Source organism: Orcinus orca, chromosome 2, assembly GCF_937001465.1.
Source record: "Orcinus orca chromosome 2, mOrcOrc1.1, whole genome shotgun sequence".
NCBI classification, from domain to species: Eukaryota; Metazoa; Chordata; class Mammalia; order Artiodactyla; family Delphinidae; genus Orcinus; species Orcinus orca.
The window spans coordinates 66,285,060-66,309,459 of NC_064560.1; the positions used below are offsets into that span (position 1 = coordinate 66,285,060).

Below are 24,400 nucleotides of genomic sequence, written 5' to 3' on the forward strand. Positions count from 1 at the left end.
CTGTGGTCTCAGGACATCACAGAGCATCAGGGCTGGAAGGAAGGAGCTGCAGGGATCGCACAGTTCAAGTTCATCATGGAGCAGTGAGAGGCACAGCTGGCTGGTGGCAGGAAGGGGTATTTCTTCTCTCTGAGATGAGCCTGCCCGGAGAAGCCCCTCCCGCATCCCTGCGACAATGACCGCCCTCGTCTCGGTCACTGGTACCTCCGCACCCCTGCTGTCCTCTACCCTGCCCCCAGCAGCTGAACTACACACACTCTAACTCACTCACCCCTTTCCTGCTCAGACCCTCCATTCTGAGCCCATTCTTCGCTCACTCCCATTACCAGCATCCCTGTCAGTCCCCTAGTCTGGAGCACGCACCCACCCCAACCTGGCCCCTGGCCGATTCTCCAGCCATATTTCCTGCCTCACTCTGCTGCCAGAGACCCCGATTGCCCACCCTTCCCGACGGGCCAGATCCTTCAGCTCCATGCTTCCACGCTTACTCCTCCCTTCTGCCTGGCTCCCTCCTCTTGTCCTCAGTTCACGCCTCTCTATTCTAGCAACCATCATACTGCAGAGCAAGAACCTCTTTACGAGTCTCTTCATTCTGAGCCCAACTTCTAATGCAGGGTGTCCTGCGACATTCACCTTTGAGAGCAGCTGAATGCCTGGGATTTCGTTACTTAGCATGGTGAGACCCTAGCTAAGGAGTCCTGGGAATTCTCCGAGAGCAGCTACCTATAGCATTACTTATACCTCGGCGATGAGAGAAGCACACATTTCACTCACCTGAGTTTTATGTCAGCGGGGCTGACGGCACTGGGCTGCTTTGTGTGCTCAGCTCACCGAGGCCAGGGAGGTGGGCTGGGTATACTCAAAGCTACTGGTGAGGTTAGAGTTACCATATAGGCCCAGAGGATACAGGTTTGATGAAAACAATTATTAAAAACAAACAAACAAACCAGATGTACAGATGAATGAACAAACCTCCTAACATCTTTCACTTGATGGGGCTGATCATTTAAAAGGTAAAAACTAAAATCAAACAGAAAGTGAGTATCTTTTATGATCTGTTTTGCTTAGAGGAAGCTAAAAGATGAAAAACAAAGTTTAATAATAAATCTAGTTGCTGTGAGTTAAACTTTCATTTCTCTAAGGTCTCTGGAGCTGAAAATTCCTCTGCCATCTCTTAGAAACGAGGGATGTATTTTTAATCTCAGAGAATCTATGAATTGTGCAACTGATGGTATTTCCCTCCTAGCAATTGTTTTGCCAGAAACCCTGACCCCAAATTTGTTGCCCCTCTTTCATAGGGAAAATATGTGTCCCTTAACATATTGCTTTTTTGTATGAATCTTACCCTTTGCTTTGTTCTTTAAAAAAAATTTTTTTTTTCCTTTCCCCTGACTGCATCATTTCCTCGTTCTCTTACTGTATTCTATATGGTTTTATAAGTCATCTCAAACCAGTCTTTTCTGATACAATATTAAGATCAATTAAATGCCTGCTGCTCCTGTGTGACGTCTGGACATGGGTCCCTGGGAACAACCTGGTGACATCTGGATTCTGCCCGCTGACCTCTGGCACACGCTTAGACGCTGACGAGAGTGAGCCTCACCTTTCAACCTCCCTGTTGTGCTCTTCAGAAACACGCTCCCGTCCCGCACGAGCTTCTTCCGCTTCAGATCCTCCTTGGCAAACATCTGACCACTCTTCATTCTCATGATCGACTTGCTATCTGTCTTTGTATAAATCTCATTGAGACGGACCTTCTTTTCATAACTCGCCACTTTGCTGTCCACAGCTCCAATCACACCCTTCACCAGGCCCAGGGACTGAGCTAGATCTTCCTGTTCCACTTCACTGTCTGAGAAGGAAAGAATAACTGTCTCTACTGGGCAGAAGGAGGGGCACCCTGCCTTCTTTTTTTTTGTTTTGAGGTAGGCGGGCCTCTCACCGTTGTGGCATCTCCCGCTGCGCGGGCTCAGCGGCCATGGCTCATGGGCCCAGCCGCTCCGCGGCATGTGGGATCTTCCCGGACCGGGGCACGAACCCGCATCCCCTGCATCGGCAGGCGGACTCCCAACCACTGCGCCACCAGGGGAGCCCCAGGACCCTGCCTTCTTGCTCCACATCACTGTCTTCCCTCTGTGGGCATGCTGGCAGAGCAAAGCCAACACGTCGAAGGGCACGTGCCTACCCCTTGCTCTGTCATAGTTTAAATCAAGTTAGATGTTTCAATGATACAGATGACATGCAATTATGTGCCACGTTCTAAAGTGGAAGGAACCCACCATTTTTAGGGAGGGAGAGGAGCAATGAGTTTTTTATTTACGTCTTTGCTTTACCTAATCCTTAATGTAACTGCCCAGGAGCAGGATTAGCTAAGAGAGAAACTACTAAGTAGTGATTAAACGAGAAAAAGCAGTGATTCTAGCACTTGCAGGTGAGAATCGCCTCCCAGTCTAGGGACAAGTGACAAGTTGCTCAGGTCACTGAACTCTCGTTGGGATCACTAAGTGGTTCCTTCCCTTCTTGCTCTCATTCACACTAAGTCTGCTGATATAACACTTTATGTTTTCACTCAAGAAAACTGTCTTTAAGATAAAACACAGGCTCTCTTTTAGACCTTCTCGACATAAAAGAGTTCTTCTACGGGGTCTCCAGTGCTGTTGGACAGACTGGAACAGTCCACTGGCAAACAAGACCGAGTCCAGAGAGAGACGCACCTTTGGTACATTGCAATATTCTTTGGAACAAAACCGGATATTTGGTGATTCGTTGGGTTACAAGCAATATACACTCGGGGATTCCAAGCCTCCGTACGACTGAACTGCTCATCTTCTTCTGCAAGGAAGTAAACTAAGTGTCAGGAACTACCCAAGGGAGAAGGCTCGAGCTAAAACTGACAGTGACACAATGCTCTGGACAACATGGAAATCCCCACCGTTTCACATCAATACCTTCACAAAGGCCTGAAAACGCTTATCCTTGGTATAGAGGTCTTTGAAGTAGTTTACAGACTGGTTGTGCTGCCCACAAAACTTGCCATATGTCTTCTTTAAGCGTTCTGCGTTCTCTCCTGAAAACTGCAGAGGAAAGAGAACAGAGGTTATGCCATAACTCAGGGTGCTAAACTCCTATTACCATTTTGTCCAAAGTTTCCAGTTTACTTGTGAAACCCAAGAGAGCTTCCTCATAACTTCCCCCCAAAGATTAAAAGATTAAAATGGTACAGGAGCTTTGGAAAACAGTTTAGCAGTTCCTCAAAAAGTTAAATAGAGTTACCATACGACCCAGCAATTCCACTCCTAGACATAAAAACATATGTCCACACAAAAACCTGTATATGAATGTTCATAGCAGCATTATTCACAACAGCCCCAGAGTGGAAATAACCCACGTGTTCATCAGAGGATAAATGGATAATGTATGAATGAAAAAAGCCAATCACAAAGGACAACATACTGCTTTATTTCATTTATATAAAATGTGCAGAATAGGCAAACCCACAGAGAAAGTAGATGAGTGGTTGCCTAGGGCTGGGGAAGTTGGTGGGGGTGATGATGATAAAAACGTTCTACAACGGACCGTGGCGATGGCTGCACAAGAGTCACGGATATACTGAAAACCACTGAACTGTGCACTTTAAATGCGTGGATCACATGGCATATGAATTATATTTCAATAAAGCTGTTACATATATTTAAAAAATAGTAAACACAGAAATATCTATGCACTGTGCACATAAGAAATGCAACATGTGTTTTAACTCCCATTTGTCATAACACAGTAATAAAACAGAGAGACTCACTAGAAGTCTCTCATGAGGTAGCAGTCTCAAAGAAGTCATCCTGATAAGTTAGAAAGGCATCAGAAACGGCCGTCATTACCTAGGGACCTGTTTATCCTACTTACCTCAGGCCAGCAGGCCTAACAATTCTGCTTGGCCCTTACATCGTTTCCAAGCGTGTGCAATCTCAACCGTTCATCTGAAGCTACGTTCATTATGGGGTAACCGCTGAGTTTCTGTATGTGGTCCACAAGACACGTGCTAAGCATCAATTCCCGCTGGACTAACAATCTCTGGAACAACTTGATCCTTACCCCAAAACTTGAAACAACTTTCAGGGTAGCCTTTCCTTTTCCCCTTTACCAACAGAGAAGCTGAGGCAGGAGATTTTTAAGTGATCAGCTCCCATCACAAAGCAAGTGCCCTAAAAGGGTGACTCTGGCACTGGCGCTCAGAAGCAACAACTGGACACCATGGGGCTAACATCCTACTAGAGGACATGCACAAATACAAGGAGCTACAAGGTCAGAGGAAGTACCAGTGCAGGTCTGAGGGTGGAGAGGAGGGGCAGAGGGAGAAACATGGAAAATGACAGGAGGAGGATATTTGGGGAGGAAGGGTCCTCCCTTGCAGAGCTGACCGTGCCCACTTTGATGCCCTGACCACCAGTGTGAACGCATTCACTACACTGCATCTGCATTTACTTCACGACGTGCCTATCCTTCACTCCTAGAACATGAGTTCCATGAAGCAGAGGTCTACATTATACTTACCTTTGTGGTTCCACATGGTATTGAGTAAATCCCCAGTAAATACTTGAAAAATGAATGAATGAAGGCACCAATGAATTAATAGGGCGAGGGGTACAGACTCAAGCATACAACGAAAGGACAATATTTCCAATTCTCAGGCAAATGTTCCAGCAAGTAAGCCTCTGCTTCCACAATGAGGCAGAGACTTGCCGGTGAGAAAGAGCTAGTCACATGTGATGCGATGCCCCTCTGCCTATAAAGGTTATACTAGCATTATTCTTCTTTCAAAAAGAATGTGTTAAAAAAGAAACATTTAGAAACTGCCTATGACATATACATCTGAAAGTATCAAAACAATTTTTAGCTAAATTGCTTTTGACGTAGGATTGAAACCATACCATACCTTGATGAAAATATTAGCAAGAAATACTTTATGAATTATTTTACAGATGGTTTCTTAGTCAAGTTTTTAGTCTCAGGTGGTTTTTAGATAAATGAGCCTTTTGATTTGAGGCACAGGTTGAAGTTGAGACTTCCAAAAAATATTTTTTGATCTCTTAAACTATAGTATCTCTGATGTTGGTACAGACTCTGAGGAAGAAAAACTGGCTTTTACTGCATCTCTACCATGTATGCTGGGTACTTTATATATACATTACCTCTTAAATTTTAAAATAGCATTAAAAGAGAAAATCTACTGTCCTCAATTACAGAAAAAGAAACTGAGGGTCGGAGAGATGCAACCACTTGCCTAAGCTCACAGAGATCGTGAGCAGTCCAGCCGGGACGTGAACGCACGGCTACGGGGCCCCCAGTGCGTGTGAGAGGCACCAGGCACCAGCCCGCTGCTCACCTGGTGCACAAGCACATCCCCAATCCTCTTGATGAGAAAATTCTTTTCACTTTTATCCACCAGAGAGTCCTTCTTCCGCTCCAGGATCCTCTGAAGGAACTGGCTATGGATACTGATCAGCTCATCCAAACAGGGGAAGAGCTTCTCCACCATCTGCTGCTCAAAGAGCAGGTCGGCCGTCATGCCCCGGCTGTACACGTCGCTCATGATCTTGAGTGTGCGGAGGTGGTGGAACTCCGTCTGCATCAGCTCTGGGGGAGGGACAAGGCTCAGTGGTCAGGAATGCTCTCCTTGAGGATTCTCCTGCAAAGTGTGTCTGCTGCTACTAAGAGCCCAATTTTGTCTTAAGGCTATTTACGGCCCAATTTAAACTTTAAAACTGAGTCAACAGCTGTCTTTTCCCTAAAGTGTTTTCATCGTATTCCTCGATTTCTCACGGGACCTCACGTTATTTTCTGACAGGTGTACTGGATTCCATCACTCTTAAGTGGTGGTTTCCAAAGTGGTCTTCACTGGGATTCAAGACCTTTCATAATTTACTACGTTCCTATTTCCCAGAAATGACTTGTGTTTAGTCTGGTTTCTACTGTAGCTGAGGAATTAAACTGTACTGTCACAAGAGATCTCTTTTTAGGACTATTGCATAAATAAGCACTCATATTAAATAAAATGTCCAATAAAATTAAAGAATATAATTTTACAGAGAGAGTAAAGGAGAGAAGTAAGATGTCTCTATACCTCAAAGTTTTCAAAAGAAAATCTTTGAGATGCTACATACTTGAAAATTGACTTGATATAGCCCAATAACTCCCCTCATAAACAATGCCAGACAATGCAAATCAAATATTAGCAGAGCACATGAAGAGTCTCACCATAAATCACTTCTTGCCGTTTGACCACATCTTTCTTTTGCTGTTTCAGAAACTTGCTGTCCACTATCTGACTCCAGGATTCTGCTTCCAGCTGTTTGGACTCAATCTCAAAGTCTCCCATTAGCTGCCCTTCATTCAGGTCTGTACCTACTCCTCAAAATACAAAAAAAATCAATATCAGAATCCTGCGTCTGTGACCTCTAAAAAAAAAAACCTCTGCTGGACGTTCCTCATGGGGATAATTTTATGAGACGTAAACACTCTACACTAATACAGGGATGTCATTAGAATATATATTCTATTAGAAAAGATCATTTTCTGTTCTGGAGTGACATACTCTATATTAAAGACTTCGGTTAAGGGTGATAAATGTCACATAAATCAAAGGTAATTAAGACATATCAGGGTCCTGGTGACTTTACTTGTTTAAGAGAGTAGGCTTACAGCTGTGCCAAGAGAGCTAGAACTGAACGTGTACGAAAGTCTAGGGGAAGAAGAAGCGTTTGAACCAGAGTCTGACCACATTAAAATCAATGACATCCTTCAGTGGACAACCATCTAACAACAGGATAAGTGGGTTTACCAACTCATTATAAAGCATGTGATGCTTTACAGACAGTCCAGAGAAGTTTCACAGGAGTAAGGAAGAGGCAGGAGATGCGTTAGTGCTTGCATTCTAGGAGATGGCACAAAGTCTCTGCAGACGCACACAATACACGCCGTGGCTTCCCCTTACCCTCATCAGTAAGGGACTCTGTTGACTCATTGACCTTGCTGATTTTATTTAGTGAGTCTGTTGAATGAGACAGGAATTTCCAGGTGTTTGATATGTTCTCATCATTGCCAACTCTGTGGGAAAAAGGAAACACATACTGTCAGATACATTCTGAGAAGCCATAGTTTCCGGTCTTAAGTGAAGATCTGAAGAACTATAAAATGACAGCTGGCTGCAAGTACTACAATGATGGAAGACAAATTACTTATGGCAGGTACCCAGCAATATGCAACACAAACTATTAAGGAAGGTTGGAGGCATTTAACATCACTGCAAGTATGAACTTTTTGAGCCTTGGGTTTTTTTAACAATAGGTAGCAAGGAGAATGCTCTTCCTTCAAACTGCATACACATTATATAAGAAATTTTTCTGTTGGAAACTCATGTCTAACCACTACACTTTTTCCCTGCGTTCCCTAAATAACTATAGACCAAGCACTTATATTAAACCATATTCTTCGAACCTTTCTTGACCCCAACTCACCAGCTAGCACATTAGGCACCCAGAAGATGATGTTTGTGGTACAACACAAAAGTAAGCCAGAGTCATTTAAAACTCAATTTGATTTAAAGGCCAACTTTTCAAAGTCATAATATAAACTCATTTGGATAACATAAGAACTTGGAAAAGAAAGCCTTTGGTTAATTACAACAGAAAGACAAAACAATATAAAAATACCTGAAACTTTTTGTTTTTAAGGAGGAGGAAACATTAGCCAGCACAGAGGTTATAGGAAACACAGACAAAAGGAAATTTGCATCCTTCAGTTGGGAATTTTCCTCCAGCCTAGGTTAAGAGAGCTGCAAGAGATGTTTTGAGTCCTACATTTGAGATGACTTCTTTACTGGATGGGAAGGCAGGCATCTTGCCCCAAACAGCCAGCAACATCGTAATCGGCCCTGTGCTAATTACAGACAGCCGAGGGCTGAACAATCAGGGGCCACAGCAACTTCTGGAGGGACCACAAAAGGAACTCAGTGCAGATGAGGGACGGGGAACCTACTGTCGTACCTGGCCCATTATTCACTCCCATGACTTAAGAGTCAAGAGGCGAGTTAAAAAAAGAAAAGAAAAGCAAAAAGCGAAACAAAACAAAGTTACCCCCTCCCGCCAGGTTCATCTGCCCAACAGAAAAGACCAACAGACATATGAAAATACAAGTGATTGAAACCAAACATTCAGAATTAAATCTTTTTTCCGATTCCCACTTCTTATTTTGATCTGAAAATCATCCTTTTAGAAGGCAGGTTCTTTAAAAGCAGGGCTGATCATGTATAAAAGCAGAGGACAACTAGCCTAAAAATGGTGTTTAAAGGGGATCCTTGCTACAAAATGGCGATCATGATGGTGCATCAAAGTGTAATCCTCACCCCACTCATCTGTAGCACTAACCCATTACGTTATACATTTCTTTCTAAAACAATCTTTCTGTCAAATGGTATAAATTATTATGCTCTGTCACCTAGATGTCAACTGTGCTAGCTTTACATTCCCACTCACCCAGCAATGTTCTGAATGGAGACACTTTTGGAGAGCGACACACTCTGCTGGGACCGTCTGTTAGCAAACATGGGGACGGCAGTGGTTTCATCGGCCAGGAGGACTGCAGACCGAGGGCGCTCCTTGGGCTGGGAGGCTGTAAAGAAGAAAAGGACACCAAATGAAGTATCACCGACACATGCCCACCAGCACTGACTCACCTGATGAATGCCAAATAGAAACAAACTGCTTTAAAAGAGATTTACCCTGGGAGTGTAAATAGGTACAAAAACCCTATGGAAGACAACTTGGCAATAGCTGTTGAAACGGTAAATGCCTATATCTTTGACCCAGTAATTCCATTTAGGATATGTTTATTCTACAAGATTTACTTGTTTATATTTGAAATGACGTATGTCCAAAGTTATTCAATGCAAAGTTTGGTAAAAGCAAAATGAGTATCAAAAGAAGATCAGTTAATAAATCATGGTACAGCCTACATGGGAATACTATGAAGCTTTTAAAAAAAATGAGGACACTCTCCATGAACTTACACAGATCGGCAGATAACACATTAAGGGGGAAAAAAATCAAGGTGCAGAATAAAGTGCACAACAGACTACCTTTTATGTTTTAAAAACATAATTAATAATCCAAATTGGTATTTGCTTTATTTTAATAAAGAAACTTAAGGAAGATAAATATAAAACTAAGAAAAGTGGTTTACCTGTGGGGTGTGATGGCAATGAGGCAATGAGGATAAAGAATCGTGTGAAAGTATCATATATTTAAAAATTTAAACTAATTCAAAGTAAGAGAAAAGGAGACCGAAAGAATTTTAAGGATAAAAGGAGCCTCAGAGATAACTGAGGCTGGTGTTCTTTGGGAGGACCTACCAAGAAACGTGTCAGGGGCTGGTTAGACATGCAAATTCCCAGCCCTCCTCGTTCTGTGCGGGTGGGACCTGGGAGCCTACACATTTACCAGCTCCCCAAGAGACTCTTCTGTACAATGTCTGAGAACACAGGTTTTGACCAATTCCTTTAATTTACAGATGAGGAAAATGCAACATGTGTTTGATGTCACATAGCTAATTTGTCCTCATCCTGCATATTTCTCTTGAACTTGACCAAAGAAGAAACTGGAGGTCTAATTTCATGCAAAAGTAGTCACACTGCCATCTGGGTAGCAAATTATTTCTCCTTGGTAGCTAACTAAACTGCTGCATTACCTGTCCATCCCCAGGAGCATCAGGAGCTGAAGGAAATAAGACTGGGGCAGTTGTTATGGCTTCACAGTATTACAGGATGTTTCTGACTTAATAAAATTAATAAAACCATTAATTTCCAATTCAAATTCTATTTAGAAGAAGGTGATATAATAAACACCAGAAACATGCTACCCTATAACACGACCAGACCCTTCCTGCAGGAAGCACACAGGAAACTAGGAGATGTGGGTCCCACAGCAACAGGGAAGAAGGGCAACTGGCAGGGAAGAGAACATGCTCAAGTGTTCAAGAGCCTGGAGCACATCCTCAGTGTCTCAGAAGGGAAGCTGCTGAGCAGATAAAATCTGATGGAGGAAGAAACACCGGTTCTTGAAGAACAGTAGGATGTGGGTAAGTCAGCAGAAAAAGAGGACATTCTGATGAGGAGAACTGCATGAAGGAAGGCAGAAACACTCTATTAATGTGAAAGGGAGATAACAAGCAGAAGAGGAAGTAAGTAGAGGGGTGTATATAAGGGATCAGTGAAACGGCCTGAGAAGCAGAACGATGTCACGTCATGCAGAGCCCTGAAAATTATAAAGAACAACCTGCATCTAAAAGGCAGCGTAGGGGGGTGCAAACAACAACTTTCCCTTGTTGAAACCAATCCACTGCACTCAGGGAAGTTGCTAACTACTCTCTGAGCCTCAGCATCCTTATTTGTGATGGTGATGGTAGTGGTGAAAGCAAACACTGAAGGAGGCCTCTCACCAAGTACTTCATTGGTGTGATCTCACTTAAACCCGATGACCACCGGCTGATACTATTACCATCCTTTCACAGAGGAGGAAAATGACGTACAGGGGATTTAGTAAATGTCCGAGGTTACACGGCTGTTAAGTGGGATGCTGGGACTCAAACCCATCCAACTTGAATCCACAAGCTGTACTCTTACCGCTACGTTACCTCAGGAATCAAAAGGGGAAAACGGGAATAAGAATACACGTGGGGGTCAGACATAATAGGTATTTTTTGGGAAAAATGCTATTTTATCTGATTTGAAAGAAAAAAAAGGTTTCTGAAATAAGGGATAATGTCACAGAACAAAAGTTTAAGGAAGATTAGACTTGTAAAAGGTGTTGGAATGGGTTGGATCACTGGTTAAAGTGGGTGACAGTCTGGCACAACTTTTCTTCTAGGAATCCACATGCAAAGACGGGCAATAATTGGACTTCTAGCTAAAGGGACTCCACACCCTCCTGGTGGCACAGTCTCTACAGCCATTCCAGGGCCATCTGGAAGCACTCAGAGCCGTCGGGCACAGAGCAGTGGTCCTCAAGCTCGAGTGTGTGCATCACCATCACCTGGAGCAGCTACTAAAACACAGATCACTGGGCTCCGCCTCTGGAATCTCTGAGGTAGTAGGTCTGGGTAGGGCCCAAGAATTGGCACTCCTAATTGATCCAGGATCTACACTTTGAAAACACGGCCTGAGGGTAAGTTTCACATGGGCTCCCATAGAGCAAATTTAGGTGATATTCATTACTGCATCTTTATGGCAGGAGTTGGAAACAACTCAGACAACTGTCTTTGGGGGAACTGATAATTAAAATGTGGTATATATTTATGAAAGAACACATGCAGCGATCTGAGACAACAGCTTACATATAGTAACACGCATAGATCTCAAAACCATATTGAGTGGAAAAAAACCCAGCAGAATGGATAAGCAAGTCATATCATCTAATTTAAATTTAACGCACAAAATCATAAGTGATATTTCCAGAGGTACACATACGTCTAAAGATACGGCAGATCAGAGAGGTTTACATTAAATATACTGCAGTGCGTGCTGAGGAAGGGAAAGGAATGAGATAGGGAATGAAGAATGAAAAGGGGAAAATATTAAGTAAAACCAAAGTGAAGCTTTGCACAGACTGGAGAAGACAGGTTGATGTGAATGGGAGAGGTGTGAGTTACCCAATTTGTGTACCACTGAAGTCCTTGGGGAAAAAAAGAACTATTTTCGTAACTCCACAGTTTGTCAGGAAGTTTAAGAAGCAAGATCTCATTTGATGCAACTGTAACGCTGCTAAAAGCAAGTTTCACTGTCGACTCACGCAAGAGAAATTTCAAGACACACAGGGCTAAGGTGCTGCCTTTTAAGCTAAGACACACACTATTCTAGAACCTTCCAGAGAGTTTGATGGTAGAATGGTAAGCTTTTGGTCAATGAAACTGCAGCCTTCTCTAAGTATTCAAAATAGGTATTCAAATCTTGCTTAAGAATAACAAATAAATACTACAGAAGTATGGGTAAGTCCTGAACCAGAGAGGCGAAAAGGAATCATGAGAGGTGGGCTGAGCTACTTACACTTGTTTCTCATAATGACCGTGGGCAGCGAAGATGTGTCATGTGCTTGAAGGCTCCCTTTGGGCTGCTGAAAGGAAAAGAAAGCCTGAGTGAACACTGCATTTACAATTTATCTTCTGTCAAGTTTCAAGTTTCTGCTCCTACTTCCCCGCTCTGTTCCTGCCAACGGTCCCCAGCACCCTAGGCCTAGCTACAGCCACCCACTCTGGCTCTCCTCTGAACCCGCCAAGCGCTCTGATCCTGCAAATGCCGTCTCTTCTGCCTGGAATGCTCTCTTCACCATCACAGGCATGGCATTCTTCTATTTGAAGATAATCCCTCCTTGGTAGAGCCGTCTGTTAGCTTCTTTCTTCTCCTCACCCGAGGCAGGGACTGGCACCCCTCAGGATCCTGCATGTGCCCCCGCCTAGCTTTTTCCTTACTTATGGTCATCGTCTGCTTGTCCATCTTCCCCACCAGAATGCTGGCTCCTTTAAGAGCGGCATCTGTGCCCTTTTCGTTTCTATTTCTCCAGTGACTCGCATTTATAAGGTGTAAAATAATTCTTAGGTAAAGTGCTAATTTTAAGACCTTTGTTGTAGCATGGAACAGAGACACTGTGAGAAATTACAGACTGAAGCAATTAGTCTGAGATAAATCATTAGTGAAAAAGGGTCCATTTAAAATGAAACTCCCCCTTTCAGGTTACATTCTTTTCTATGGGATATGCTGTATCCCTATCATTCTTCTTCTCTATAGCACATTCACAGTAACAGCAGTCTTACCAGAGATCACAAACTCAAATGCCTGTGGGGTCAGGCAGGTAACAAAGGACAGAGGAGAGTTGGAGGAGGGGGGGAGTGGCAGTCTGGGGCTTGTACATCTTGTCTAGAGGAGGCGGCAGCCACTCAGCCCCAGTGGATTACCACCCACCACCCACCTCTCTAACATTTAAGGAACTACAGGCCAGATACTGTTCTACGTGCTTAGGAGCTATCGATGGATCAAACAGTCCTGACTTCAGACTGCCTGGCAAGTTTAGTGCTTACATTCTAGTGGGGGGAAGGTACAGATCATAAAAAGTAAATGTAATACAATAATACATACAGTGTGTTAAGTAGACCCTAAGAAGGTGGTAAGTACTATGGAAAAAAAAGAAAAAGAGCAAGGTGGGAATTGGGAATGCTGGGTAAGGGGAAATACCAGGGCTGTGAGATCTTCCATCTCTTCAGGAGAAATCAGAAATCCAAATTGGTGTGAAATACGATTTTTCAATAGATACACTAACTCAAATAAAAAAAATTACTCCATCAGCCAAACAAAATTTATGTCCATGGACTGAATAAGATCTGGGGTACAGAGGTCTGTCATCTTTACACTAGAGTTCAGTGCTTCTCCAAGTGTGGTCCTCAGACTAGCAGTATTAGCATCATCTGGGAACTTATTAGAAAGGCAAGTTCCTGGCCCCTCCCCACCCGCCAAATTGGAAACTCTGGGAGTGGGCCCAGTGTCGTCTTATAACAAGCCCCCAAGGTGATTCTAATGCACACTCCAGTTGGAGGCCACTGCACTAGATAAATGCGTTTGGTTACTGGAAGCACACAGCATGCTGAGCATTTGTGTAGATGGAGCTGGAGAGCACTCTTCTGACAAGGAACAAAGACATTCATGAGTGACTACAACACTGAAAACCACACAGGCCGCCTAAACGCCCATCTGCCCCCAGCCCCATACTCTTCCTTAAGGGCTCTGATATGCAGTGCCTGTTACCACACAGCTGCATACTCAGAGCACGTACCATCACACACTTCCTGCTCCTGTCATGTGATCCACACAAGCCTGTGGAGAAAAGTGCTGCCACACAGGCCCGTTTAACCCTGACACTCCCCAGCCCATCAGCATGTCAGAGCCCCTGATTTCCACCTGCTGCCCTCATGGTCCTGAAGAAGGAAGCCAGGCGTGTGAAAGGCAGAGGAGGTCTGCAGACACAGTTAAGAAGAAAACCACTTCAACGGCGACACACATTAAAATCACAGAGAAATGTGCATTTAACATGGAGCAGTTCTGAAAGCATTTTACCTTCCAAAAGCCACAAATTCCCGAGTGTGTTAAGAAGAGAAAAATCATTTTTGGTTATTTGAGTCTCAAAGTAGTCATTTCATCAAAATGATGAAAATAAACAAAAACTACAACCCCAAATCTCCCAACTCTGAAGATTTTATTGGTTTAGCCAGAAATGTCTTACCTTCATTTTGACCTTTGCACAGGAGGCCAGACATTCTCTACAGCCTTTGTGGACAAAAGCACCACAATCTGAAAAGAGAGCAAAACCGCAGGTGACATTAATACACAGCAAACAGATCCCCCAGACTGATTTTCCATTGCCACAGCAACCGACAGACTGCCAGGTGAAGTCGCTCACACGTCAGAACGTGACTAGCCGAAATTACAGATTGCAGCCCTCTTCTAGGAAGCAGGCATGCGATGTCATTTGGAGGAGGGGAAACAAGAGCAGATGTGATTTCTGATTAATAAAAACTAGAAATCTGAAACTTCTCGGGCAGGAAGCTGAGAGGCTACAAAACTAAAAGTGAAAGCATCTGCTGTCAATATGTAGGTCTAAGTCACAAATAAAGACATAAATGGTATGTATTTACATATATAGACATTTACATATACCTTGAGTAACACCCACAAATAATACATAAATACAGCCCCTTAACAGGGGCTGTGAAATCTGTAATGGCTGTGTCAAAGGTGGAATGTGAATCTGAAAATCTACCTGTTTATGACCTTCGACTTGCAAACCTAACTACCCTGAACTTTTTGCAACACCCCGAGCGAGTCAACAGCTGCAGAAGAAAGGTCATCAGAACCACCCTAAAGCACCTCTGGGAGCCCTGACTCAAGAGAAAGTGGGAGACTTCTTGAATGATGAACAGAGATTTACCGCAAGATGAAGCACAGCCCATAATCCTGCAAGGACACGAGTTTATTTCAACTCTTACTTCTCACTCCTTGGCCCACAAGGGCCACTGATGTAAGAACCCCACCCTCTGTGCCTCACAATAGGGTCATCTTCAGCTTGTACTGCTTCTATGATGTCATAAGAATGGTGCCAGGAGGCCAGAGGTGAAGTAAAACAAATACAAGAGCTGTCTGTGGGGACACCCCATGATAAGCATCTCTCCAGGGAAGGACTGCCTGAGAAAATCAACACATACCACCCATCAGGCAACACTTCACACCCTGATTTGGGAAGCACCACGGGTACTGCCTATGGTAACCCACGAATCATGGGCCAGGATGCTCTCCTGGTTCCTACGTACGGATTACGAGGATACTAGAATGGAGACTGCCAGAATCCCAGACGTTTTTCCCCATTCCTTCCTCAATGCCTACTGGGTTCACAGGTCTCTTCCCTAACACCACCAGTCACAATGCGTTGGATAATCTTATGGTTTTCTCCTCCACTGAGCGCTCCTCTAGGGTAAGGTCCCTTCATTTACTGCCGAATCCTTAATTAGCTCTCCCTAGCATAATGCCTGGCTCATGCCACCTACTCAAACATCTGTTGGAGATCTTATGTCTATTTTATCCAAAAGCCAAGTGCCCTGACACAACCTAGATTACAGTATGTCAAATATCTTATCAACACTAAAAGGAGTACTAGAAGAACCACCATCACACTAAATGTGATTTAGGTCCTGGCTCTCCTAATTAGTTAATGTTACCCTATGCAAGTTCCTTCTCTAGAGGCCTCAGTTTCCTCAGACCTATAAAATGAAAGGAAGTACCACATCTTCCCCCAAGTTCCTTTTCTCTGTGATCCTATAAGACTCCTTATGCTACATCTCTTGAAGAAAGAGATAATTTTCCAAGTAAATCCACTAGATTGTTCTATAAGGTTCATGTTGCAGAAGAGTTTTCAACTTAGTCATCTGAATTATCACTAGGACAGACCCATCCTTCAGAGCATGGTTAGGGAAAGTTCCACTTAAAAGAGGCGATAGGGAGCAACTCTACTTTTGTTGACAGGATGGCTCAGAGCGGGAACTTGTCTGGAAGTGGGGTGGGGTGAAGTATTCTGGGCCTTTTACTCTCAGGCCTACCAAGCCTTCTATCTAGCTAAGCTCTTCTAGCTCCACCCCAAGGGAAATTCACTGTCTGGTCATTTTTCTGATGTTAAACAATCAGAAGAGACATCCATTTACCAACGGCAGCATGAGGAGAGACTCTCCTGGGAAAGGCTCACTCAGGGAATCAACAAGAGGAAAAAACCTGGAAGGCTTTATCTCAGTCACAGCTCTATTCTTATTTCCATTGTTTTCTTCTCCGGGAGAAGACTGCAAGGGAGCTATATGGATGCTCCCTGCAATTCCTACTGTTTGGGATCATGACCATTTCCACATAGGAAGTGAAACTGTTCCAGAAGTCAGCAGCTAAAAAAGGGTTATGTATCATTGAATATTAATGCCAGGGTTTCTCAGCAACATCCCTTTCTGGGCACAAGGAAGGCTCTGCAGAAAGAGACCCCTGGGGAGTGACTCATTCTAATCAGCAAAAGGAAACATTTTGAGGATATTTTTCTCAAGGACCGGAAACCACTGGCCCTCATTAAATTGTCTAGTTCTCTGCTACTTGAAAATAAGGATACATTTTGATAAAGAAATCGTCTTACTACTCAGAGAAAAAAGCAGAATCACAAATAGAAATCCACATAACTCTGAGATGCCAATGCTGTTATGCCCTTCTATACATCAGGCAATGTAATTCATATTCCAGGATCTAGACTTGGTGAACTTTGGCTAAAGACTTTAAGCCCCACTAGCCAATGGTCTTCCAGAAAGACTCAAAGAGGCAACAGGTGGGCTGGACCGTTTGCCTTGATTGATTTGTATTCAAAACTTTTTGCCTCTCACTTCTCAGAAACTTTTTTAATGGCTCCCCATCATCTTTAGGATAAAGCCCAAACTTCTTACTTAGCTTGACATGGCCCATCACGTGCTGTATACATTTCTAGCCCCTTGCCATGTTCTGTCACACCTCTGAGCTCTGAACAAACTGTTTCCTGTACTTGTGTCCCTTTCCCTCTGTTCCTTCCATGACTAGGTTGGCAGGACTCAGCTCTGACTCTCGCAGGGAAGATAAGACTCCCCACCTCTATGCTTCTGGAATTCCATGCTTGCCTCTGTTATAGTACTGTACTGTGATGGCCATACTCTTCCACTGGGCAGAAAACTCCTGGAGGGAGTCTAACTCTGTCTTTCTAAATTTTATATCCCTAGCCTCAGCCTCAGGCCCACAGTAAGCACTAGATGTCTGAAGGAGGGAGAGGGGTGGGCAGGTGAGCTCCAAGCTGCTAGACCCACAGCATGAAGTATAACAAAGTAGTTAAGGCAAATATCTATATTCATCTTCTAGTAAGACAGAACGTGTTTTCCCCCCCGTATCGGCCCCACTATCCTTACTCAGGGTACATGTCTCCCCTCCCCTGCTACACAGATGCCTGGGACCACGGAGTGGTCTTATTGATCCATCATCTCTTTCTCATGCACAGGCTTTCCAGCTCCCCTCCCTATCTTTTCCCTCTGTCTTTCATATACATCTTCTTTAATCCCATTCTTCCTTACCCTCTCGAGTCTTGCCTAGGTACCCTAGGAGAACCTCTTCTTCACTCCATTTTACTTAAACAAAATATACTTTAAAACATGGGTGATAAGAATATGAGGAAAACTAATGAATTCCTATCATGGACAAAAAAAGCCCACATTTTGAAATGGAATTAAAGGTAGTGCCATATCCAACAACACCATCTTAAAAATGTTTAAAACTCCTCATAAAACAATAAGACAAAGAACCAAACAGAAAAACAATACAAAGACTATGAACAGGCAATTCACAAAAAACACAAAATGGTGCTCAAGCTCTCTAGAAATTAGAGAAATGCAAGCTCAAACAACATAGAAATATCATTTCACATCCAACCAGATTGGCCAAAATAAAAGTCTGCCAGTTCTAGGTACTGGTGAGGATATGGTGATGCAGGAGCTCGCATCATCTGCCGATGGACGGTACATCCATTTTGGAAAGTAATTTGGCAACATCTAGTAAAGGTAAAAACGTGCTCACACAATGAATCAGCAATTCCCTTCTTGGTATAGCATGGTGATACACACAAGTACAATTAAGGATGTTCCCCGCGGCACTGTAACAGACAGAAATTGGAAATAACCCAAATGACTTAGTAGTGGAACAGATTTGATATATTCAAAACTGAAATACCATATAAGAGTTAGAAGTCAATAATCTAGATCCATGTGTTTCAATACCCTGTTTGGATCCCCCAAATATGATGCTGAGGAGAATAAAGCAAGTTACAGAATGAGATACACTGTATGGTACCACTTAAATAAACTAAAAACAAAAAAAACATTTTTAATATTATTTATATATAAGATAGTTATAAAACACTGGCTTCATACACACTGAATTCATGATAGTGTTTGTCTTGGGGAGGAAGGAAGAGGAATGGGATTAGGCAGGGAAACAGGGGAATTCAACCTTAACTATAATGGTTTATTTCTTCAAAACTGAAAAATAATCTAAAGTAATATGACAAAATGTTACTTTTTTTTCATCTTGAGTAATGGGCACATAGGTGTTGGTTATGTTATCCATGCACTATTTTATATTAGTGTGTTCTTTTTTAAAACCCAAATTCTAATTCCTTCAAAGTTCCCTGCATTTGCTTATCTTTTAAAACAAATATAAAACAATTTTCAATTAGATTTTATTATCTTATATTCCAGCTAAAAAACAGTATTTTCTCCTTTGCTGTAATGAAAATCGATATTTTAGGCATGGATGGGCAACACAGGGTGGTGGATTTGCTTGAGAACTTGCCACTAATTCTGATCTACAAAAATGACCAACTAGTACACCGTGGACAGAACTTGCTTTCAAGTTGCATTCTTCCTGTTTCTTTCCTCCCCATCAGTTCCATCACCCTATAGAGAATTAAACAATGGGAAAGGTACAATCACTTTTAAACAGACTTTGGCAATATTCAAGTTCTCAGGCCAGTGTTTGAGATTTAAAAGACAACTGCAATTGATGAATCATAAAAGCAGAAGTAATATTTAAAATGCACTTCTGGTAAACAAATTTTCATACAAATCCACTTTAGTTAACTGAGACATGTCCCCAAACCCACAACCCAGCTGAAAATTTTAATATACTTCATTAACGTCGTCACAAGTCTTAGAGATAAACAGTTTGCATAGATGTCTGCTTAACTTACTCAAGTACCTACTTGGAAACTACTCTACTTGTCAGCAGGCTGTCCTGGACTCAGTTCATGGCAATGGTTTTAGTGGTATACGTGGGTGGTTTAGAAACTTCCGCCCCACTGACATCAGCCAAAGTCATGTGGTTAAAACCTCTGTTTTGGAAAACAGACAATTACTGAGAACTTAAGAATCGAAGACAAATCTAATACACTTTCAAGCTCTCTGCCACAGACTATACCATGTTGTTAGGGAGATCAAAGAATTATTTGGCCTTTTATTTATTTTTCAAAAAGATTTCCTGATAGCAGTAAGCAATATACTTTCATTCTATAAAGTTCTTCAAAAAGGTCTTGGTACAGTGGTTTATGGGAACAGAGCTGACCCTTAATTAGACTCCTCTGAACTTTAAAAGCAAACAGCCCAGCCTTCAACTTCTTTTCTTGCTACAAGGAGGCATCAAAAAAAAGGATATGAAGGAAAACCCACATGACTGGGAGCTATCATCTATTTGTTGCTGCATTTTTTTTTAACCTCTGCCACCAGATCTTTGGTGAACTGTTATATACTATACACTCTCTTTCAGCAGAAAAATCAAACAACCCGTTAGAGAGACTGGCTTAAGAAAATCAGCATTAAGAAGGGTAAGAGGAGTGGCCATGCCAAATTGAAATTACAGCATGGCATTTTCCAGGCCTCCCTGTTAAGGGAAGGATTCACCTTGAGTTGTGTTGGGGACCTGAAGGAAGGGCTCTTCTGCCACTTCAGTCCAGTGGGCGATGTGCTGAAGAGCTCCTCCTAGAGACAGGTCTGAGCAGCAAAATCCATCTGGGGAAAATTCTCTGACCCTTCTTAAGGATAAACGTTGGAGAGTTTTTTAACTTTAAGGAGAGAAAGGTGCAACTGCTTCCTATTGTATCAACCCTAACCAAGATAACTCAAACAGAACAACAAAAAACCATTTAAATACCAACAATTTAGAAATACACGCTCCAAAATTATTTCCACAACTTCTTGTTTAAATTCTTTGGGGAGTGTGAGACACTGCCTGGTCTGGACTGACAGAGTGTAGATACAAAAGCCTTGTAAGATATTCTTGGTAGTTAGTGTAATAACCACAATGCTGATGTACAGGACAAGAGGAAAGCCACAAATGACCCAAATCATCTTAGCTGAAGTGCTCACCTAGCAGCAGTTTTCAGAAGAACACTGGTAAACAAACAAACAAAAACCAAAATGAAACTGCTCTGTTTGAATAAGAATTGACTTTATTGCTCAGGCTCTTTCACCTTCCTTTTCCCTAAACGAACTTCTTTTCCTTAATCAGTTATATGTATTTTACTATCTAAGCAATGAATTCTAAATACAAGAAAACTGCCTATCTAGAGAGCTGTCTTCCCGGATAAAATCTAAAGCTGAATCCAACTGTCACACACATTCTAAACTCTTATGTTTCCTACTTAGATTGCAGCTGGTCTACTTGTTTATTTTTTTAATCAAGAGAACCAACCTACCACAAAAGTACTCAGAAGCTGCTAACACAACAGAAAATAAATCCACAATAATCTCAATATCATTTTACATCTGTTTAAAGCAAACAAAACAGAACCACTGGCAATCTCCAAAAAACCCCGAACAGAACGAATTCCATACTCTGAAAGACTCCACACCAAGCATTCCAAAGACCAAATTATCTGTGGCAGCTGGAAAGAACAGCTGATTATTCAAGGGAAGCTTTACATAACTACAAGAAGTGAGAACTGGAAAGACGCTCTTCTCCTTTCTCCATTAAAGTCACTGAAATCCTAAAATAAGGGTAGAGTTTTGGCTGAGTTTAAAACAAACCAACCAACCACACACACAACCCTGTCAAGTTTCTCATAACTTAAATTACTCTGAAGCAGTCCCGACAAGGGGCTTCAGCCCCTGCTGCCACCATTTGTCTGTTTTCCAGGAGCGGACTTCAGGGGAGCTACAGGGAGGCTTCGCTACTGCTCCCTGCTAGTTCTAGCATCTTGTGATCCTGACCATTTCCACCTAAGGGACTCAGCTTTCACCACGACTTGACTTCAGACCGCTCCAGGTGTGTTCTACCGGGGTGAAGAGATGCTGATTTGTTTGAAAAATTCTATCCTGCTGTATCTCTTAATATTTGCATGCAAAAAGATATATTAAAGTGAATAAAGACATTTGAGAGACAGGCGAAGATCAACATCAGCCATCGTCACACATAACCATGATGAACCGTGCGCTGATCTCTCTAAACCACGAGTCAAAACTGACTGAGCAGCCACTTGGGGTCTGAGGCTCCAGGGTCAGCAAACAGGGTTAATGTTAAACCAAAAAAGGGAGGCTAAGAGCACAAGGGTTTCCCGGGAGTTAAATGAACTGGAGGGATGCTATGTTTCCTGAGACCCCTGGGAAGATCCTGGACATGAGAGGGGATGGAGGGAGGGGGGAAAAGAGATTCTGAGTCCCCAAATTACTCATATTTTCCACTTCCTGCCAAGGTTACAGATGGTGCTTCACACACACAAACATGCACTGCAGACACTGTTCTTCAGGAAGCTGGAGAGAACCAGCCCATTACTTTTGTTCCTTTGGGAAGATGACTACATGTTGTTCCTTTGCTTTCAAGCCTTGATTTTTTTTCCCCTTTTTTTATGTGGCAGGCAGCAACCTGTCAACAAACAGACCTTAATGCCACCACTAAATGTCGAGCTTATTTCAACATTACCTCTGGAGCGGACTGCAAAGGTACAGTTGAGATAGGTAGCCCCTAAGATTCTGAGGTGGGGTGGTATTTAAACTAAAAATGTATGTTTGCACCTTAGGTGCATAGTAGAGTAATAATCAGGCCCTATCAAACAGTTCCTTTTTGCTGTCTGATTCTTTCAGTTTATTTATTTATTTATTTTAAATTTTATTAAAAATAATTTTTTTGGCCACACCACACGGCATGTGGGATCTTAGTTCCCCAACCAGGGATTGAACCCATGTCCCCTGCACTGGAAGCACAGAGTCTTAACCACTGGACCTTCAGGGAAGTCCCTTGATTCTTTCAGTTTAAACTGAAAAACATTAACTTTTCTTCCTTGTTTTGCTAAGCGGGTAGAACTAAGATAATTTGTGACATTTTCAGTTTGACCAAGTGATTTCCATAAATCAAAGAACCACTGGCAGAGGACATGATGACTATACTTCCTCCCCCAGACTGATTCTCCAAACAGAAAAGACTCTTGTGATGACACACTGGACTCAGTGAAATAATCTGCTTCCAAAAGAAATAGACACCTGAGGTGACTTAACATTAAAAATTACGAATTAAACCAAAAAACCCCCATCCTACTTATTATAAACACTGTTAGCATAAAACTAGTAGTCGACCTATTTTACTGATTTTCTACTTTTAAAACGTCTTACATAAAATATTGTTATATTGTGTGCTATCAAATACATAAAATACTTAGTACAGATATTTGAACTATAATTTTAACATTTGCGTTTGAAGTCAATAAAAGAGAAAATGAACTTGTTTTGATGAATCCAAAAATGAGAAATCAGGTGCATATTATACTTGGAATTCACATAACTACCTCAGCATCTAATTTATGTCTGTATTTAGTTTTGCATACATAACATAGAGAATATCTTCATTTTCATAGATAAGCTAGTACAAATATTAGCAGTTAAAAAAAATGGCTTGCCTTGCAATTATATTACGTTCTTCAATTAATTCGAGATGGAAGGAAAAATCCAAACAAGTAGGTAGACTGACAGCTACAGTTAATATGCTGATGTTAAAATTTGGTTACACTTTTGAGCATGTATATTTTTAAGTACGTTTTAAATTAGTTTAAATCCAAAAATCTGGAACTTCCAAAACACCAGTTCCACAAAAAACATTCTGAAAACCACTGTCCTATCTACCAAACTATTTAATTACTACACAGATGTGTGGCTGAGAAGTTTAGTCCACAAGTCTCAAAACTTTTTTTTTTTTAATTAATTTATTTTATTTTTTGCTGCATTGGGTCTTCGTTGCTGTGTGCAGGCTTTCCTCTAGTTGCGGCAAGCAGGGACTACTCTTCGTTGCAGTGTGTGGGCTTCTCATTGTGATGCCTTCTCTTGTTGCGGAGCACGGGGCTCTAGGCGCGCGGGCTCACTAGTTGTGGTGCATGGGCTTAGTTGCTCCGCGGCATGTGGGATCTTCCTGGACCAGGGCTTGAACCCGTGTCCCCTGAAATGGCAGGCGGATTCTTAACCACTGCGCCACCAGGGAAGCCCTCAAACCTCTTTTTTTCTTTTTTTTTTTTTTGCGGTACGCGGGCCTCTCACTGTTGTGGCCTCTCCCGTTGTGGAGCACAGGCTCCAGACGCGCAGGCTCAGCGGCCATGGCTCACGGGGCCAGCCGCTCCGCGGCATGTGGGATCTTCCTGGACTGGGGCACGAACCTGTGTCCCCTGCATCGGCAGGCGGACTCTCAACCACTGCGCCACCAGGGAAGCCCCCTCAAACCTCTTAAGTCTGTTTTTTCCTCATCAGTACCAGACCCCACACAAGTGATTCTCCATGGGTTGCTCTGGTATCCTTGGGCCACAGAAGTTTCCAAAAGGTACCCCAGGTGTCCTCTCCAGGGGGAGTTCTGCCACAAGCTATACTGACAGCATAAAGCGGTTCAACAGTCTGAGGTGCCCTAGCTGTATTTCATCATGAAGTGAGTCCAATAAAAGAGAATTTCTATTTATGTTTCACAGGGAAAGGTATGAAAAAAACAAAACTGGGTTTAGGATGCCTGGTTAAAAGAGGTGTGTTCTCCTACATCATAGTGGGTATTTTTGCTACCTGACAAATCAATCATATGTCAGTTGCAGGTTCAGTAGTCACTGTAGTCTAACACAGACTAACGATACAGTCAAGGAGAGTATAATTCAACTCTTTTAACCTGGAAACAATGTATACTCAAAAATCAATGACAATGATAAGATGTTTCATACACTGACATACATTAGACTTTTTCCAGCCTGCATTTAAATTG

The 24,400-nt window shown here is 42.5% G+C and overlaps 1 protein-coding gene and 1 long non-coding RNA gene across 12 annotated transcripts in view; one reads left to right on the plus strand and one right to left on the minus strand.

Moving 5' to 3' along the window:
- The window catches only part of AKAP13 (A-kinase anchoring protein 13), a 343,183-nt gene that overhangs the window by 20,972 nt on the left and 297,811 nt on the right, over window positions 1–24,400 (minus strand). For 8 of the 11 annotated variants that reach the window (XM_033414830.2, XM_049707005.1, XM_049707001.1 and 5 more), the window contains 9 exons: window positions 14,319–14,386; window positions 12,095–12,161; window positions 8,532–8,667; window positions 6,992–7,104; window positions 6,256–6,408; window positions 5,384–5,634; window positions 2,949–3,074; window positions 2,715–2,832; window positions 1,604–1,852 (listed from right to left, as the gene is read on the minus strand). In XM_033414830.2, coding sequence (XP_033270721.1) covers window positions 1,604–1,852; window positions 2,715–2,832; window positions 2,949–3,074; window positions 5,384–5,634; window positions 6,256–6,408; window positions 6,992–7,104; window positions 8,532–8,667; window positions 12,095–12,161; window positions 14,319–14,386 — 1,281 coding nt within the window. The remainder of the gene's footprint in view (window positions 1–1,603; window positions 1,853–2,714; window positions 2,833–2,948; window positions 3,075–5,383; window positions 5,635–6,255; window positions 6,409–6,991; window positions 7,105–8,531; window positions 8,668–12,094; window positions 12,162–14,318; window positions 14,387–24,400) is intronic. The other 3 variants (XM_049707006.1, XM_049707003.1, XM_049707002.1) reach the window with 2 other exon arrangements.
- On the plus strand, window positions 10,917–22,699 carry LOC125963712 (uncharacterized). The gene is made up of 2 exons (XR_007476102.1): window positions 10,917–11,216; window positions 21,317–22,699. It is a non-coding gene; the product is annotated as an uncharacterized LOC125963712 (long non-coding RNA).